Genomic DNA, 18,020 nt, shown 5'->3' with positions numbered 1-18,020 from the left:
TCCCCTTCTCCCCGCCCCAGAGGACTCGCGCGGCTTCCTCCGGAGGGAGGCAACCTCGGACGTGGCGGGTGCGGGGCCGGAGGCGCTGTGTTCTGCCGTCCTCAAGCAAAAGGCCTGCCCCGCTCCAGCCCCACGCTCCCTGGGCCTGACGGGCTGCGGCGCGAGCGCGGTAGGGGCGGAGCCGCGCGCTGCGGGCGCCTGCGCGGGCGGGGCGGCGGCGGCTGCGGGCGCCACACCTGTGCGAGGCGGGGCGGGAGGTGCGCAAGCGCGCTGCGCGGCCCGCGGCGGCGGCGGCACCCGGGACGTTGCGCAGTCGGGGTAGAGGGCTGGGCGTGCTCGTGGCGGTGGCGTAATTCTTCGCCCTCTTTGCGGCTCCTCTCCTCCGCCTCAGTTGGGGGCGGGTCGGGAGAATGGCTTCGGAGATGGAGTCGTCGCTGGAGGCAAGCTTCTCCTCCAGCTGCACGGTGTCCGGGGGCTCGGGGTGCCTGCCTCCGGCCCGCTCCCGCATCTTCAAGATCATCGTGATCGGCGACTCCAATGTGGGCAAGACGTGCCTGACCTACCGCTTCTGCGCCGGCCGATTCCCCGACCGCACCGAGGCCACTATCGGGGTGGATTTCCGAGAGCGAGCGGTGGAGATTGATGGGGAGCGCATCAAGGTGAGCGGATGGGGGACTGTCAGGGAGAAGGACGCCCCGCGTGACAAGTGTCCCAACCCCTCCGTGGGCTGATTTCTGGCCCACTGCAGATTTTTTTTTTTTCTTACGCTTATGTAGAGATTGGAAGAATTTATATACAGCAAAATTCTAAGGCATGTTCCTCCAACTTTGATGTGCATGCGATTTGCCTGGGAATCTTGTTGTTTTTTTTTTTTTTTTAAATGCACATTCTGATTTGATAAGCCCCCCAAATGACGCAGATGCAGCGAGTCCGTGGACCACTCTCTGAGTATCAAGAATGTAGAGAGTATTTACTGACTCATTGGCTGTGTCTCATATGCTGGGTGGGAGTCAGTGAAATACGACCGAAGGAAAAGCAGTGAAATTTATCAAGCAGAGGAAATCCATTATATAAACGTTACTTATTGAGCATTCATTCACGCACTGCCCAAAGTATTGTGGAAGTAAAGCCTGTTGCCTTTGAGGAAGTACTTAGATAATTCCACACAGTTTTGCTACAGGAGTTTCTGTATGACATTGATTTGTTTGGAACAATCCATTTTCCCACAAAAAAACATTCTGTGTATGGTAATTCCTAGTTGGGTGCCAAAGGGTATCTTTTTTTTTTTTTTTTTTGACATTGCTGGAGATGGAACCCAGGGCCTGGTGCATGCTAGGCAAGCACTCTACTACCACTGAGCTACATCTCCAGCACTTTTTATAGAGAGAGTGTTACCCTAAGTTGTCCAGGCCAGCCTGAACTTGTGATCCTTCTGCCTCAGCCTGCCAGGTAGTTGGGATTGATTAGAGACCTGTGCCACTGTGCCCTGCTGAAAACCGCATCTCAATGCCAACCCAGATCCTCTCTCAATTCTTTTTTACCTTTAAGTCATTACTGGTGGCTCCTGATACTGGGTCACTGAGTAATATTAGAGATGGTATTAGATCTGAGGAGGGCTAGGGTCCTGAGGGGTTGGAATGAGGGCACTGGTGCCTGAGGATCATTGACAAGGCTGAGACCTCCTGACGGTATACACCTTAGACACACTTCCTTTCAAACGCCCATTAAATACCACTTAATATCTCTCCTTAGGACATAGGGAGCACAGGGACTGCCCCGCCTTCCTTACTCTATAGATTTTACTTTCTGCTTTAAATTGGTGGTCAGCTTTACCTCAGGCCACTTGGAGATGGGTGGGAACAGGCTTTCTTGGGTCATCTTGCCCTTATATCCTTGAGGCAAGCACAATTGGTTTTTCAGTTCCCTAATTACTGCCCTATCCCACCCGCAAAGGGCTTTTACTGTTAATAATAGTAAAGGAGAAATAGGCTGAGGTAAAAGAAATCAACCTTTCTGTAGCCCCCTTTGCTTTTGTTTGTTTGTTTGTTTTGTTTAAACCAGGGATTAAACCCAGGGGTGTTCAACCACTGAGCCACATCCCTAGCCCTTTAATTTTTTTCTTTTTTTTTTTTTAAATTTTGAGACAGGGTCTCACTAAGTTGCTTAGAGCCTCCCTAAGTTGCTGAGGCTGGCTTTGAACTTGCGATACTTCTGTCTCAGTCTTGGAGCAGCTGGGATTACAGGCGTGTGCCATTACCCCTGGCTGTCTTTTGCTTTTTAATTGTACAATAATTTTTTATTATCCAGTAGTGCTTGCCTAGCATGCATGAAGCCCTGGGTTTAATTCCCAGCACTGCAAAAAAAAAGAAAAACAAAGTGAACATTGTAGAGGAAAACAGAATAAGGAGAGACTAATCGTTTACCAAAATTAGAGTAAGCCTGTGGGGAAGAAAATGTGGCTTCTGAAGTTTGAGAGTTTATAGTGGGAGTAACAGGAGTTCTTGGAGAAAGTTCTCAGGCTTTGGAGCCAAATCAACCTGGGTTCAAATATGAACCTATGAAAGGTTAAGAACTAGGCATGGTGGCATACACTTGTAATCCTAGTGATTTGGGAGGCTGAGACAGGAGGATCACAAATTTGAGGCCAGTCTTAGCAAATTAATGAGGGCCTCAGCAACTTATGAAACCTTGTCTCATAATAAAAAATAAAAAGGGATGGGAATGTAGCTTGTGGTAAAAATGCCCCTGATTTAAATCCCCAGCACCAAAAAAAAAAAAAAAAGAAAAAAGAAAAAGAAAGAAAGAAAGTATGGTTTGAGTATGTCCCCCAGACCCCCAGATTTATGTGTTGGAAACTTAATCTCTAAATTCATATGTTAGCATATGTGAGTATGGGTCCTTTGGGAAGTGATTGGGTGATGAAGGCTCTGTCCTCATGATGGGTCAATATGTTCATGGTTTGATGGGTGTAGAGGTTAGTCCGTTCATGGATTCATGGGTTGTCATGGAGTGGCTTTGTTGTAAAAGCAGGCTTGTTCTGCCTCAACCATGCAGTGCCCTCCACCTTGTTGTAATGCAGTGAAAGACCCCCATCAGATCTGGGCTCCGTGTGTGTACATCCCAGCCTCCAGAAGTACTAGCTGTATAAACCTCTATACTTTAGAAATGACTCAGTCTCAAGATTCTTTAGAAAAGCAACACATAGTGGACTAAGATAGACTATGTGTTCTTTGTAGGATGATCAACTGCCTGAGACTGTACAGGTTTTAAAATTAGGAACCCCTAAGGAACCTCCTCTGTGTCAGGCACACTGGGATAGTTAGTCACCCTGGTCCTTGAGCAGGTTCCTTAACTTCTCAGAATCTGAAAAATTAAGATCTAATACTTTATCAGACTGGTAGGAGGATTAAATGAGAGCATATATGAAGTACCAGGTTCATAGTTGATGTCTGTAGAGAGACTGCCTTTCCTGATGTCTTGAACATTACTTTTTGTGCTTGTTACCATTAGGGTTAGAATTAGGGTTAGTGCCCAAAGAAGAAAACTAGAGGTAGAGGAGGGCATGAGTAGACAGCTGAAGGGGAGAGAAATTCTCCCAAAAGTTGGACTGGAAAATTGCTCACAGATGAATCAGGTGCAAATTTTAAGAGTTATTAATACCAAAAAAGTACACAGTATGTCCAGTGTATAAAGTTATTGAATACTTAACTACAGGGCCGGGGGCTGGCAGGTATCTGTAGGCCAGACCCACGGGCAGGATGGAGCTGAGAACTTTGTTTTGTGTGTGGTTCTTTTTGTTTTGTGTGTTGGTATGTTGCCTTCATCTGTAAGAATTAAGGTATTTTGTTTTATTTTTACTGGGGATTGAATTTAGGGGTATTTTACCACTGAGCTACATCCTCAATTCTTTTTATGTTTTATTTTGAACAGGGTATCACTAAATTGCTTAGGGCCTCCCTAATTTTCTGAGGCTGTCCTCAGACTTGGGATCTGCCTGCCTCAGTCTCCTGAGTAGCTGGGATTGCAGGCATGTGCCACTGTGCCCAGCAAGACTTGAGATTTTATGGGTGAAAAGATTACAGAAATATTCTGAGGCTTCTGTAGTAGAAAAAGATGGCAGCTATGTTGGAAAGAACAAAACTTTTTTAGTGCCTATTTTGTTTTTATATATATATATAAATGTGCCATATTCTTCTCCATTTTTTTAAAACAGTACCTTTATTTTATTTATTTATTTTTATGTGGTGCTGAGGATTGAACCCAGGGCCTCACATGTGATAGAGGAGCACTCTACCACTGAGCCATAATCCCAGCCCCTAATATATATATATTTTTTAGTTATAGGTGGAGACAATACCTTTATTTTATTTATTTCTATGTGGTGCTGAGGATTGAACCCAGGGCCTCACACATGCTAGGTGAGCGCTCTACTGCTGAGCCACAACCCCAGCTCACTAGTGCCTTTTTTTTTTTTTAACTGAAAATTGATAGAGAAAATCTTTATCCCATTTGCTGCTGGTTCCCTGATTTCGCTAACCTGTGAATCATAAGCACTGATGAAATATTCATGTCATGTTCATGTCTCCCTGGAATATTGTACGCCGGATCTGACTGGCATTTCTTAAAATTTTTTGGTCTTAAGCTGGAGAATTCTATACTACTTTACTAATACAATGACATTCCAGATATTTTTTGTTTGGTTAAAGTGAGATATTGTGTTAAAATGTCTTCATAATTGTGGACTGGAAAAATTTTCAGAGCCCATGACTTAAAGCAGTGCCCTTTCAGTTTAAATGCTTCATGAAATGAAAGTTTGTATTCACTAAGCTAATTCTAGGCACTATGTATATATAATTGAAAGTAGAAAGTCTTGTTTGCAGAATTTTGGGAGTTGAATAGAATTTATAGAAGTAATCCCTTAAATAAAGATGCATTTGACTTTTAAATCGAATCTCCCAACTGTAAGCCATATGCTCTTTCCCTACTTTTGTCCCCATCCGGACTAGCAATATTTCTTTCTCCCATCTATGGCAGACACATTATAAAAAGCCTCGTGCTTTTCGATTTAATTAATCCTCCTATTTGGGGTCAGTAGCTCCTGCTTGAACATTTCAATAGCTTCCTTATTTGTAAAAGTAGGAAGGAAATTTTGCCATGTTAAATACAAAATGTTAATATTAACTTAAGGGGAAAAACCAGGCTCCTCTGCCCCTGTTGGTGAATCAAATATTTGATGAGTAATAGTTAGCCAAAAAAAAAAAAAAAAAAAAGACATTTTATAATTAAATATAAAGAATTACAAAATATTGCCAGGGTTCCTGAATTGTGCTTAGGGGCAAAAATGGTCTGCTGCTGGTTTTTATGTGGCCTGTAATCTAAGAAAGATTTCCAAATTTTATTACTTTTTTTTTTAGTTCTGGGGGTCGAACACAAGGCTTCAAGCATGCTACACAGTAAAGAAGAATGACATGTGGTCAATATGGGAAGGGGGATATTCTCAATCTACCATTGAGCCACACCCCTAGTCTGATGTTTAGATATCTGGTTGGGAAAGACAGTAAGATTTCCTGACAAATGAAACTTATGAAATTCAGAGTTCACCCAGTTCATGCTCTTCTTCCTGAGGCCTAGCCCCTCTCCTTTGCTTTCTAAATCCAGTTGATTATCTAGCTGCATAATTTCTCCTGTATTCAAAATCCTAGCTCAAGTGTTTTTTCCAGATCTCTGAACTGTCACAGCAAGCCAGATGAGCTCCCACACCTACTCTTCAGCTTCTATTTTGTTCATTGTTGCCTAAAATGCCAGACTAGTGGGATTCAGGGAGATAAATTTTCCCCGCCTCATGTTATAAAATTCCAATTATTAAAATAGCACAAGCCTTCCTTCATTGGTCTATTTGCTATTGTTGTTGTTTTGTTTTTTGAAACAGGATCTTGGTAAATTGCCCAGGCTGGCCTTGAACTTGAGATCCTCCTGCTCAGTCTCCCCTGCAGCCTGGAATACAGGTGGACGCCACAGTGGCGCCTGGCTTCCACGCTGCTTTTCTAACATTATTTCCCACTTATTTCCTTCACATATCCTATGGTCGAGCAAACGATATATTGGACCCTGTTTCTTCTTTCCCCCACTCTCTGCTTGGAATATCCCCCTTCCCATATTGACCACATGTCATTCTTCTTTACTCAAGTCTGTGATCTCCATCAAGGACCCCCTCCACTCTTCTCAAGTGCACTCCCTGTAGACCCTGTAAGTGACCTCCATCTCACTGTTATATGTGTGTCACTCCCTTGCTACGTTAGATTTGAGGTGGGATCCATGTCTAGTTATCCATGGACTCCATGTCTAGCCTCGTACCTAAACCACGTAGTAGGTAGGTACCCTGGATAAGTGTTGAGTGTATAGAGACAGGAGACCCATTGGCAGTCTGCTCTGGAAATGCAGAGTTGAACTGATAAGAGAAGCTCATGAAAAGACAGAGCTAAATTTAAAAAAAAAAGTAGTTTGAAGATGAAGCTCAAGGTTTAACTAGCTGGCTTTTGTTGATGACTCAGCAATGAGGTTGAGTCTGGATGACTGGAAGTGGCACAATTAGAGACTAAGGGTGTTTTCTGGAACTTTGAATTTTATAAGCCCCTGTTTTATTTTTATTTTTAGTTGTAGTTGGACACAGTACCTTTATTTTATTTATTTATTGTTTTAGGTGGTGCTGAGGATCGAACCCAGGGCCCCAAATGTGCTAGGTGAATGCTCTACCACTGAGCCACTACCCCAGCCCAAGCCTCTGTCTTAGCCAGGAGTTTGGTGGCATATTCAAGTGAAAATGTCTGATTGGTTGCTAGGACCGTGGGGTTGGAGCATAGAGAGATCATTATGGATATGAAGGTGAAGTGTGGAGCAAAGATAAGAACAAAATGCCCGATGTAGCTGTAGAGAATAGAAGTTTGAAGTCAACTTGTACCTTAAAAGAATTAAGTTATGACTTGGAGGGCTGAGGCAGGAGGATCACAAGTTCAACTTAGCAAGGCCCTAAGCAACTCAGCAAGATCCTATCTCTAATAAAATATAAAAAAGTGCTGGGGATAATGCAATGCCCCTGGGATAATCCCTGGGTACCAAAAAAAAAAGAAAGAAAGAAAGAAAGAAATCAGTACTTTGTCTCTTAAAATGTGTTGGTGGTTAGAAGACCTAATTGGTCCCTTGGATTCAGTGAACTGGAGTATTAGCAGCTGGGGTACCCTATGAAGAATCTTAATTTGTGACCCCTTGGTTCACAATGACAGACTGGAAATTGCTGAGGTCTGGTGCTAAAGGCCTGCGTGGTAGCAGAAGTTAATTTCTCTGTTTGCCTAAACTAGGGCGGTGATGGCGAGGGGTGCGGTGCTGCCTAGTCAGGTCTAGGTCACATGCCTAACCTAAGAGCCAGGGGCTCACATGAATTGAAAGCAGGGAAGGGATGGTTCCCCAGAGAGAATGAGGTGCTTTTAACAGAAGCAGGAATGGACATTAGACTTCCGGAAACATTGAGCACACTGTAGAATCAGGCAGCCCAGGTTTGAATCTTGGCCTTAAGACTTGGTAGTTCTGTGACCTTGGGTGGATTTTTTTTTTTTTTTAGTTCTTAATGGATACAATGTCTTTATTTATTTATTTTTATGTGGTGCTGAGGATTGAACCCAGTGCCTCATGAATGAGAGGCAAGTGCTCTACCACTGAGCTATAAGCCCTTGGGTGAATTCTTAATTTGGTAGACCTTGGCTTCCTCTTCTTTGCTTCGAGGTTGGGTAGTTACTCCATGGCACTGAACATAGGAAAGCGATACATGTAAAGGATCTAGCCTAGTCCCTGGAAGGTACCCTGATGTGTGAAGCCCCAGAGAAATAATTAGTAGATTACCAACGCTCCTTCCATTGTTGGGAGAGACAGTAACTGGTGATACAGGGAGGAGAAGGATAGTAAAGCTTCTCTTCCCAACTGGGTGTGGCACACACCTGTTATCCCAGCCAGGCAGGAAGATCGAAAGTTCAAGGCCAGCCTGGACAATGTATTTTTTTTTTCATATTTTTTTTGTTATTAGTTGTTCAAAACATTACAAAGCTCTTGACATATCATATTTCATACATTTGATTCAAGCAGATTATGAACTCCCATTTTTACCCCGTATACATATTGCAGATTCACATCGTTTCCACATCCACTTTTTTACATACTGCCATACTAGTGTCTGTTGTATTCTGCTGCCCTTCCTATCCTCTACTATACCCCTCCCCTCCCCTCCCCTCCCATCTTCTCTCTCTACCCCATCTACTGTAATTCATTTCTCTCTTTTTTTTCCCCTTTCCCCTCACTTCCTCTTATATGTAATTTTGTATATCAATGAGGGTCTCCTTCCTTTACCATGCAATTTCCCTTCTCTCTCTCTTTCCCTCCCCTGTCTCAACCCTGTTTAATGGTGATCTTCTTCTCATGCTCTTCCTCCCTATTCTGTTCTTAGTTGCTCTCCTTATATTGAGACCCTGTTTCAAAATACAAAAAAGTTTTAGTAAGGGCTGGTTGTGTAGCTCAATGGTAGAGCACTTGCCTAGCAAGTGGGTTGCCTCCCCAGTCCTGAGGGGGGTGAAAAAGATTTCTTTGCTCAAACGTGAGGGGAATGGACCCATAATGTTAGCCCTGGTTTTAAGATTAAACAGCCTCTGAAAGCCAAGTGACGCATCAGCTGAAGTTTTTAGTCAAACTTGTCTTTCTTCAAAGTCTTGGTAGATTGGAATGCATAGGGTTTCCAGCGGGGCCCATGGTAGAGGTGCAGAACTACCGCATCGGTATCCCAAATAAAAGGGTTTCTGTGAGTGAAAATTCTTAAGTTTGAGTTTGTTTTTTTAAAAGAAATGTGTGCTCAGAAAGGTGGAATTAAAAGGGGGAGTTGCCTTCAATACAGCCATTGTTAGTGTTTGGGTATATATTTTCATTTTATCTGCTTTTTGTTTGTTTTTAACCTGAGTATACTTTTGTGTGCGTCGTGCTGGGGTGGAACCCAGGTCCTCATGCATGCCAGCCAAGTGCTGTATCACTGAGTTCCATCCCAGCCCCGGTGAGTATACTTAAAATCTTGCGAATTGTCCTTCATTATTTGAGTGAATTTTGAATACCCAAACAACGGGAAATGTTATTTTTAATTTTTTTTTTTAAATTTTTTATTGTTGGCTGTTCGGGAAATGTTATTTAAAGAGAAAAATCAGCTCCAGTTTATTTGGATAGCTTTTATGTGGTCATTCGATTTGTTATCAAAATCACAATGTCCTTCTAAATGCTAAAGAAAGAGGTTGAAGTTTCTTTTTTCATTAAAACTTGAGATATAATTAACATACCACAAAATTCACCTTTTTAGTGGGGGCACATACCTATAATCCCAGCTACTTTGGAAGCTGAGGCAGGAGGATCACAAGTTCAAGTCTAGTCTGGGCAACTAAGTGGAGGCCCTATCTCAAAATAAAAAGGGTTGTTGCTGTAGCTCATGGGTAGAACACCTCTGGGTTCAATCCTTTGTACCAAAAAAAAATACCTAGTACTTTAAAAATATGCAGTTTTTAGTGTATGGTGTTTTTAGTGTATTTACAAGGCTACAACCATCTCAGTGTCTAATTTCAGAACATTTCACTAGAGAAAGAAGTCTTATTCCATTAATAGTCCTTCCCTATCCCTTTTCCCTCACACTCTGGCAACCATAAATCTACTTGACCCCAGAAGTTTGCCTAGACTGGACATTTCATGTAGACAGAACCTTAGAATCTGTGGCCTTCTATGTCTAGCCTCTTCCCCTTGAAAGTCTTCTAGATTCATCCTTGTTGCACGTGTACCAGTACTTTATTTCTGTTAATGACCAGGTAAGGTTCCACAGTGTGGTCACACCGCATTTTGTTCCTTCATCAGTTGGTGGATATTTGGATTATTTCTGCCTCTTGATGAATATGAATAATGCTGCTGGGAACATTTCTGTTCGTATTTTTATGTGAACCATTTCTCTTGGGTGTAAACTTGGAAGTAGAATTGTTGGATCATATGTTAAGTCTCTGTTTAGCCTTTTTCCTCCTGATTTATTGGGGTGAAATTCAAATAACGTAAAAGAAACTATTTTCAGGTGAACAATTCAGTGACATTTAGAATATACACGATGTGCAGGCACCACCTCAGTAGATGGTCTCTCTCCTTCCCCAGCCCAGACAACCACCCATCTGTGCTCTGTCTTCCTGAATCTATATATTATATATAGTTCACATAAACTGAATCCTACAGAACATGTCTTGTGTTTTCACTTAGCCTTCTTGGGAGTTCGTCCTAATTATGGCATGTGTCAGTACTACTCCTTTTTGTGGCTGGATAACAAGCTGTTTTACTCTAGTGAGGATCTGCCAAACTGCTTTCCAAAATGGCTGTGCTATTATATGTCCTCCTCATCAAAGTGTGAAAGTTCTGCTTTTTCTACATTATTGTCAACATTGGTGATTGTCTTTTTGATTATGTCCCTCCTAGTACATGTAGAGTGGTATTTAATTGTGATTTTAATTTCTGAAGTTTTAGACTGTTTTGGGTGCTGGGAATTGAACCCAGGGCCTCATGCATGCCAGACAAGTGCCCAATCACTGGGCTGCACCTGCAGTCCCCAGTGTGGTTTTGGTTTGCATTTCCCTGATAACTGATGATGTTGAGTGCTTGTTGGCCATTTGTGTATTTTTGGAGAAACATCTCGATTCTTAAATTTTTATTTATGTATCTTTTATCACTGAGGTGTGAGCTACTAGACCCTTTTCAGATAGATTTGCAGATATTTCAGATAGATTTGCAGATATTTTCTCATATTCTGTGAATTGTCTTCACTTGCTTGATAGTGACTCGAAGCACAAACATTTTTAATTTTGATGAAGTCTGATTTAGCCTTTACTTTGGCGGTTTATGCTTTATGTATCATATCTAGAAACCAATATCTAGTCCAAGGTTACAAAGATTTACCCCCATGTTTTCTTCTTATACATCTTAAAGATTTAGCTTTTCAATTTAGGTCTTTGATCCATTTTGAGAAAGTTTTTGCATATGCTTAGAGGTAGAGATCCAACCTCATTTTTGATTGTTGTCCCTTGTGTTCAAATAACTATTCTCCCCTAACTGCCACTGAATTGTTTTGAGACTCTTGTTGAAAATCAGTTGGCCAAAGAAAAGTCTGACTTATAGTTTGAAACATGTTTAATTGTACATAGAGTGGTTTTTTTGTTTTTTTTTTTTTTTTAATTTTTCAATGATCAGTTAGTTCAATTTAGGTCATTTACTAGAGTTTGTTTTTTTTTTTTTTTGAGAGAGAGAATTTTTTGATATTTATTTATTTATTTTTAGTTTTCAGCGGACACAACATCTTTGTTTGTATGTGGTGCTGAGGATCAAACCCAGGCCGCACGCATGCGAGGCGAGCGCGCTACCGCTTGAGCCACATCCCCAGCCCTACATAGAGTGTTTTTATTCTTAGCATGCTAGTTGGGGTGAAAAAAAAAAAGGTGAATTTTTTTAGAAAAGGAAAGTTGTAGCTGGGTGTAGGGTATGCTCCTGTAATCCCAGCTCCTCTGGAGCCTGAGGGAGGAGGAATGCAAGTTTGAGTCCAGCTTCAGCAACTTAGTGAGACTGTTGCAGAATTAAATAAAAAGGCTGAGATTGTAGCTTGCAGGTAGAGCATTTGCCTAGCAAGTGCAAGGCCATGAAAGGAGGGAGAGAAGGAGGGAGGGAAGGAAGGAAAGTAAATGAATTATATTTTTTTTAGTTGTTGATAGACCTTTATTTTATTTATTTATATGTGGTGCTGAGAATTGAACCCAGTGCTTCACACATGCTAGGCAAGTGCCCTACCACTGAGCCTCCGCCCTAGCCCCATAAGTTGTATTTTTAAAGAATTATACATTTGTTTTATTGGCTCTCTGCAAAGTCATGTAGTTAGTATTTAGTATTCATTTGTAAGGTCTGGAACTAGCTTTCCTTTTATCATTGAGGGCACTAAGGCCTAAAAGTGTAGCCATAACCTACAGGTTGGTCTAGATGTTGAGTAAATATTTGTTGATGTTAGTTGTTAGTGTGCTTTGTAAACAGCTAATGATTTATGTGACACTGAGTCTTTATGACCCGTCTGTTAATTATGTTGTTCATATCACAAAATGTGTATTTTATGATGATTCACCTTGAGACATGGTCTTGTGCAGTACTGAAGAAAACTTTGTGCTTTCTGATTTATGTGAGTGTGAGGAGCATAGGTTTCAAGTGGTATATAGGAAGTACTACTTGGATGGTATTCAGCCACATGGAAGAGAAATTCAGCTGTGCAGTTTATCCATATGAGGTCTGGTGGCAGTCCATCTGATGGCACCCGCCAGCTGGGTGTTAGCTTTATGCTTCTGCTGTGCCTTTCTTGTGGGTCTGGCTTCATGGCATAGGATGGCTGCTGTATCTCCAGGCATTGTATCCCATTCCAGGCAGAAAGGGAAAGGGTAAGAGAGGAGCAGGAGACCGTGCTAAATGCTCTTTCTTCTTCTTCTTTTTTTTTTTGGCAGGGGGTAAAATGGGGTTTGAACCCAGGGGCACTTAACCACTCAGCCACATCCCCAGCCCTTTTTATTTTTAGACAGGGTCTCACTAATTTGCTGAGGCTGGCCTCAAGCTTGAGATTCCCTGCCTCAACCTCCCAAGTTGCTGCGATTACAGGTGTGCACCACCATGCATGGCCCAAATGGCCCCCCCCCCCTTTTTTTTTTAAATCATAAAAGCAGTAGTTTTCCTGGAAACCCATAATGAGAAGACTATCTACATATTGGCTAGAATTATATCACCCCCACCTCCCAGTGCTAGGAGAACACAGGAAATCAAGATTGTATAGTATCTTTTATTTTTGCCTGGAACAAAAGTAAAAGGACTTACCATTCATACCAGCGGGCAAGTTCTGAGGAGTTCATACCTTCTAATCTACATTTTGGCCATGTACGGTGTCCCCTCATGTGGTTTCCTTCTATTTCCACATCACTGTGAGAAATTACTAGTTCAGGCTTTCAGCGCTTACTCTGTCTAGATGTCATGCAAATCTTTCAGTATAAAGTTATCTAAGTAAATCTGCATGACCGGTACCCTCGTCATTTAACCTTGTTTATTCATTGTTTCACGTGAATCATGATATGGCTTACCTTTGGCCATGGACATCATTGCCCTGGATCCCTTCCGTGTTCCCACTAGGAGATACTGAGATAGTTTTGTTGAAAGAAATGTTTAGAATTAGATAAGTTGAGTTTTTAGCACTTTAAAATTTTTAAGTGACCCATACCTTACAGAATGTGTATGTGTGTTGGTTTGAGGGCCGGACCTCTTATCACCATGTTTCTTAAGTCTAAATATTTTAAGTTAGACTAGGAAAGGTACAGAGGAGCGTACAATAACCAAATTTATAGGAGTTAAGTGTTTGTTAAAACCCAATATATTTTTCTCTTAACATTTTAAAATAAATTTTTGAGGTATGATTTTTATCAGAGCAAGTTTGATGTAATGAAATTTAGAAAATGCCAAATGGAAATATTTGTCTTGCCACTTGTACTGGGATTTAATTGTGGGGTACTCTGCTAGTGTCATGCAGTCTGGATCCCAGAGGCCACACTGGACGGCTCCAGAAGAGAGCAGTCAGGCATCGCAAGTCGGGTGTTCCCAGAGACCACGCATTAATGAGGACATTTCTTGACAGACTTTCTGTTTTTCTTTTTCTTTTTTTCATTTTAAGATCCAGTTGTGGGACACGGCAGGACAAGAGCGGTTCAGGAAGAGCATGGTACAGCACTACTACAGAAATGTGCACGCTGTCGTCTTCGTGTATGACATGACCAACATGGCTAGTTTTCACAGCCTGCCATCTTGGATCGAGGAATGCAAACAGCATTTGCTGGCAAATGATATACCACGGATTCTTGTTGGAAATAAATGTGACTTGAGAAGTGCCATTCAGGTACCCACAGACTTGGCACAGAAATTTGCTGACACACACAGTATGCCTTTGTTTGAAACCTCTGCTAAAAACCCCAATGATAATGACCATGTGGAAGCTATATTTATGACCTTGGCTCATAAGCTTAAGAGCCACAAACCATTAATGCTTAGTCAACCCCCTGATAACGGAATTATCCTGAAACCTGAAGCAAAGCCTGCAGTGACATGCTGGTGCTAAATAACAGCTTTATTGCACTATCTCATTTTGACTAAAAATGCTTTTGAAGAATGACAGTGATAAGTCTTAAGATTTAATCTCAAATATAATGGATCATCCTGACACCTCACTGTTATCAGTGTCATGCTTACTTTTGTATTGTGTATCCACTTAATCAAGTTTGTCACTGTGACAACACAAGGGAAAAGTTGGTTTTGAAGTGAGATTGAAAATGAAGCAAGGCTAGGAGGAATACCAGCTCTTCCCATGGAGAGCCCCATGAAAAGGCCTCCAGGGAGCAATGCTGGAAGTGCCAGTCAGGAACCCTTCCATCCCACGCTCCTGGGACTGAAAAAGAAAATCTGTTCAGGATACACCTCCTGATGTAAGTCCGGTGTGAGGGAAGATGCTGTGACTTCACAAGGTGCTTTATACTTTATTTTATCATCTTTAAGCAGCAAAAAACGAATTGAAAGCATCTGAGGAGTTGTAACTTTGGGGTGGGGTTTTGGTGACAGGGGTTGCTGGTATTTCTTGCTCCCCGTCACCCTGAGCAACTTCATGACTAAATGCTGGGTGAACTCAGCTTGCGTTTGGATTGTAGCTCCGAGGGCATTGCTCTAATTGATTTGAGTCTGTGTGTATTTCTGTAATAGTATTGTGTTATCAATTTTTAAAATGTTTGAAACTTATGGTCACAATAAACAGTTCCTCCTCAGTGTGAAAAAATAAGTTAGATATCGTCTGTTCCCTTGGTGATGGAAAGAATATTTCAAAATTTTTTGTCCTAAGTATTTTAATTTTGAATTTAAGACTTTGCACTTAGAAAATAGCACGCTTGACTATGAAGCTATTTACGTGAATGGAATATAAGCCATGGACGGAACTGCAGTGTGCACATAAACTGATTCTGACACTTTGCTGCCCTTGATAATTTTAGATGAAAATAAGCCAAAAAGATGATTGTACTTAAAATATTTTCAGAATGTGGAAAACCAATTAAACATGTCCTCTAATCTAGTTTAGGATTTTCTGTTTAATCATTAGGGTGATCCTAACTGGATAATTTAGTTACAAAAAAAACAAAATCATTCTATAAATAAACTAAATGAAAGTAGTGATTATAATAAATATTCAGTTTTAAGTATTAGGGCTCAAATTGGCTTTATTTGTATTTAAGATTAATCCATTTTTCTTAATCATGCTGGAATTAAAAAATAAAAATCCTTTTACCTTTATCTAAATTAACATTGATTTGTAACTATTTTTATAGTAAAACGACAGCTGGAGTAGTTGTGATGGCTGTAGTAGTTTTTTAAAGAAGGGAATCTGTTGCTTTTCAGAACATTTCCTAAAGTGGGGGAAGAAAATTTATAGACTTTCCAAGCACATTTGTGTTTTTTCAGTACTGTTATTATGATTTTAAAAAGAAGTAATTTAACTAGTACTAAGAAGTAATTTAAGTTAGTACTAAGTGTCCTTTATACTTCTTTGAAAGGAGTTATTTTTTCACTTTAATAATTTATTAATTTTAAAATATTTGTATCATTTGCAACAACTTACATTTTAATTTTTGGTATGTTATCAGTTTAATGGGGATAAAGCTTTTAGATATTCCAAAATATTTATAAAACATCTTATTGACTGTTGAAATCACTTCCAAAATGGTGACTATCTAATAACTAATTATAAATTTTTTTAAGCACAAATCACACATTTTGTAAGTCTGTGAATTTATTTTAACTCTCACTTTTAATTGATATATCAGGTATGTCTTAGAAAAATCTTTGAGAACACCAAAGGAAACTACCCAAGAATCTAATGTAGTTTGTTGTTAACAATGCTTTAAAAGTATATTGCTAATAACATATTTCCTCAAGAAATCTAAAGTTGAATAATTTTATTGTAGAAAAGTATGTTACATTTATCCATGAAGTTCAATAAATCATCTTTGTTATGAAGAAGTGGTGTTTTGTTTTCTTTGTTTACTGGGTTGAATATAAAATTTTTTAAGAGTCCCTCTCCCCCACCTCACTTTCCAGATAATATATGTACACAGGTTGAAAATGCCTAATCTGCAAATCCAAAATCCAAAACTTTTTCCATTCAAAAATGTATGGATTTTGGAGCATTTTGGTGTTTCAGATTAGGGATATTCAACCAGCAGTAAAGTCTATGCAGATATTCTAAAGTCCAGAAAAACTCCCAAATCCAAAATACTTCTGGTTCCAAGCATTGTGGGTAGGGGTAGTCAAAAGTCTTAATTGTAAGCAGAAAGTGCTATAAAAGTGGTTGACATCTATTTGGACATAAAAGAATTCAGCAGAATGAATAGATGCAATTATAAAAAAAAGTGCAAGGACAGAAGCTGTTTGAGGTATAAGACTGCAATTCAGGCCCTTGAGGAGAGTGAGCCTGGGGCTTTGGGGCCTCTGAAGTTGAGACTGCTGCCCCTGGTCACTTTAATCCACAAGTTACTCTTGTGTCCAAACAATTACACTAGTGAATGACTGCTTTCTCAATCATCTGTGGAGTCAATGAGTTGGTCATGTCTTTTTGAGGCCCCTGGGGGACAAAGGTTGACTCACTTGGAATAAGCTGATCGTGGAAAACGTTTAATCAAGCATCTGCCATGTGTGCCCCAGTGGTGGTAAAAGTGGAGTTACATAGACCTGTAAGACTGTTCTGTAAGAACTTGCAAAATAGGATATAAGCAAGTAGGAATTCTACCATACAATGTGGTAAATGTAATCAAAGAAGCATATACAAAGGACAGTGAGCACAGAATGGACTTAGATGAAGGAAACAGCAGATAATCCAAAACCTTGCAGCCAAGGGGACATAGTAGCTGCACCTTGAGGTAGATGTGAGGCAGTCTTGTAACAGGAGAAATCTGCAGCCCAGGTGGGTGCACGAGAAGACTCTTGGAACTGAACTTGGAGAGAATGGCTAATGGTTGAGTAGTTGGGGTGGTGGTGTGGTCGGAACACTGGGAAATGAAGCTGGCTGATAGGATGTGGTTAAACTGCTAAGGTGTCATGTGCAGTGGTTGAGGGCTGATTTGAGTGCAGGTTTTGGAAACAGTTTAAATCAGCCCACAAGGGAGAATACATTGTAATGGTCTGATAAAGTTTTTCCCTGAATTCAGGAGAGCTGGGATTGAGCACTCAGGTTCCTAACTCTGAGCCCAGCTTCTCTGTACATCTTCATTCTTCCTTACAGCTGGATTTCTGCATGTTTCCGGTTATTTGGCAGAAGATGTGGCCACTGATTGCGTATGAACTTCTGCTTGCTGCAGCTGTCCCAAGAGCGATGAACTGATTGCCAGGCCACGTTGAAATATCTAGGATGAACTCAATGGGCCTGGCTAGAGCCAGGTGCCCTCCCAAGACCAACAACCGAAAAGGAGAAGTCATTTCCACATTGTGGAGGAGAAGTAATTGCGGGGGAAGGAAGTGAAAAATGAAGATAGCCGTTACAGCCACACAAAAGCATTTGAACTTTAATACTTATTACATAAGTACAAAATGAAAGCATTTAGCAAGGGAGTGAGATCATCTTTATACTGGGAATTCCAGCAGCAGGGGGAAGGACACAGGGGATAAAGGCATGGTGACAGTCAGCTTACCATAATAGCCTGGAAGAAAGAGCTTTAACTGGGACACACTCAAAAGAACACAGAGTTGAGATATTTCAGCTAAAATCCCAGGTGGAGGGCTGCTCATTGTAGAGCACTTGTTCAGGTTCGAGGTCCTTGGTTCAATCCCGAGCATACATAATAAAAATTTAAAAAATAAAAAGAACTCCCCAGGAG

The 18,020-nt window shown here is 40.9% G+C and overlaps 1 protein-coding gene across 1 annotated transcript; it reads left to right on the top strand.

Moving 5' to 3' along the window:
• The first annotated feature begins 264 nt into the window (after window positions 1–264).
• Window positions 265–16,170, top strand: Rab33b (RAB33B, member RAS oncogene family). Its single transcript, XM_046459642.2, has 2 exons — window positions 265–659; window positions 13,787–16,170. The coding sequence occupies exons 1-2, from the start codon at window positions 411–413 to the stop codon at window positions 14,225–14,227; spliced, it is 690 nt and encodes a 229-aa protein (XP_046315598.1). The 5' UTR covers window positions 265–410; the 3' UTR covers window positions 14,228–16,170.
• Window positions 16,171–18,020: the final 1,850 nt, after the last annotated feature.

Source organism: Marmota monax, unplaced genomic scaffold (genome assembly GCF_021218885.2).
Source record: "Marmota monax isolate L192 unplaced genomic scaffold, Marmota_monax_Labrador192_F-V1.1 WCK01_AAM20220418_F8-fsc00039, whole genome shotgun sequence".
NCBI classification, from domain to species: Eukaryota; Metazoa; Chordata; class Mammalia; order Rodentia; family Sciuridae; genus Marmota; species Marmota monax.
This window is presented reverse-complemented; position numbering and strand designations above follow the sequence as displayed.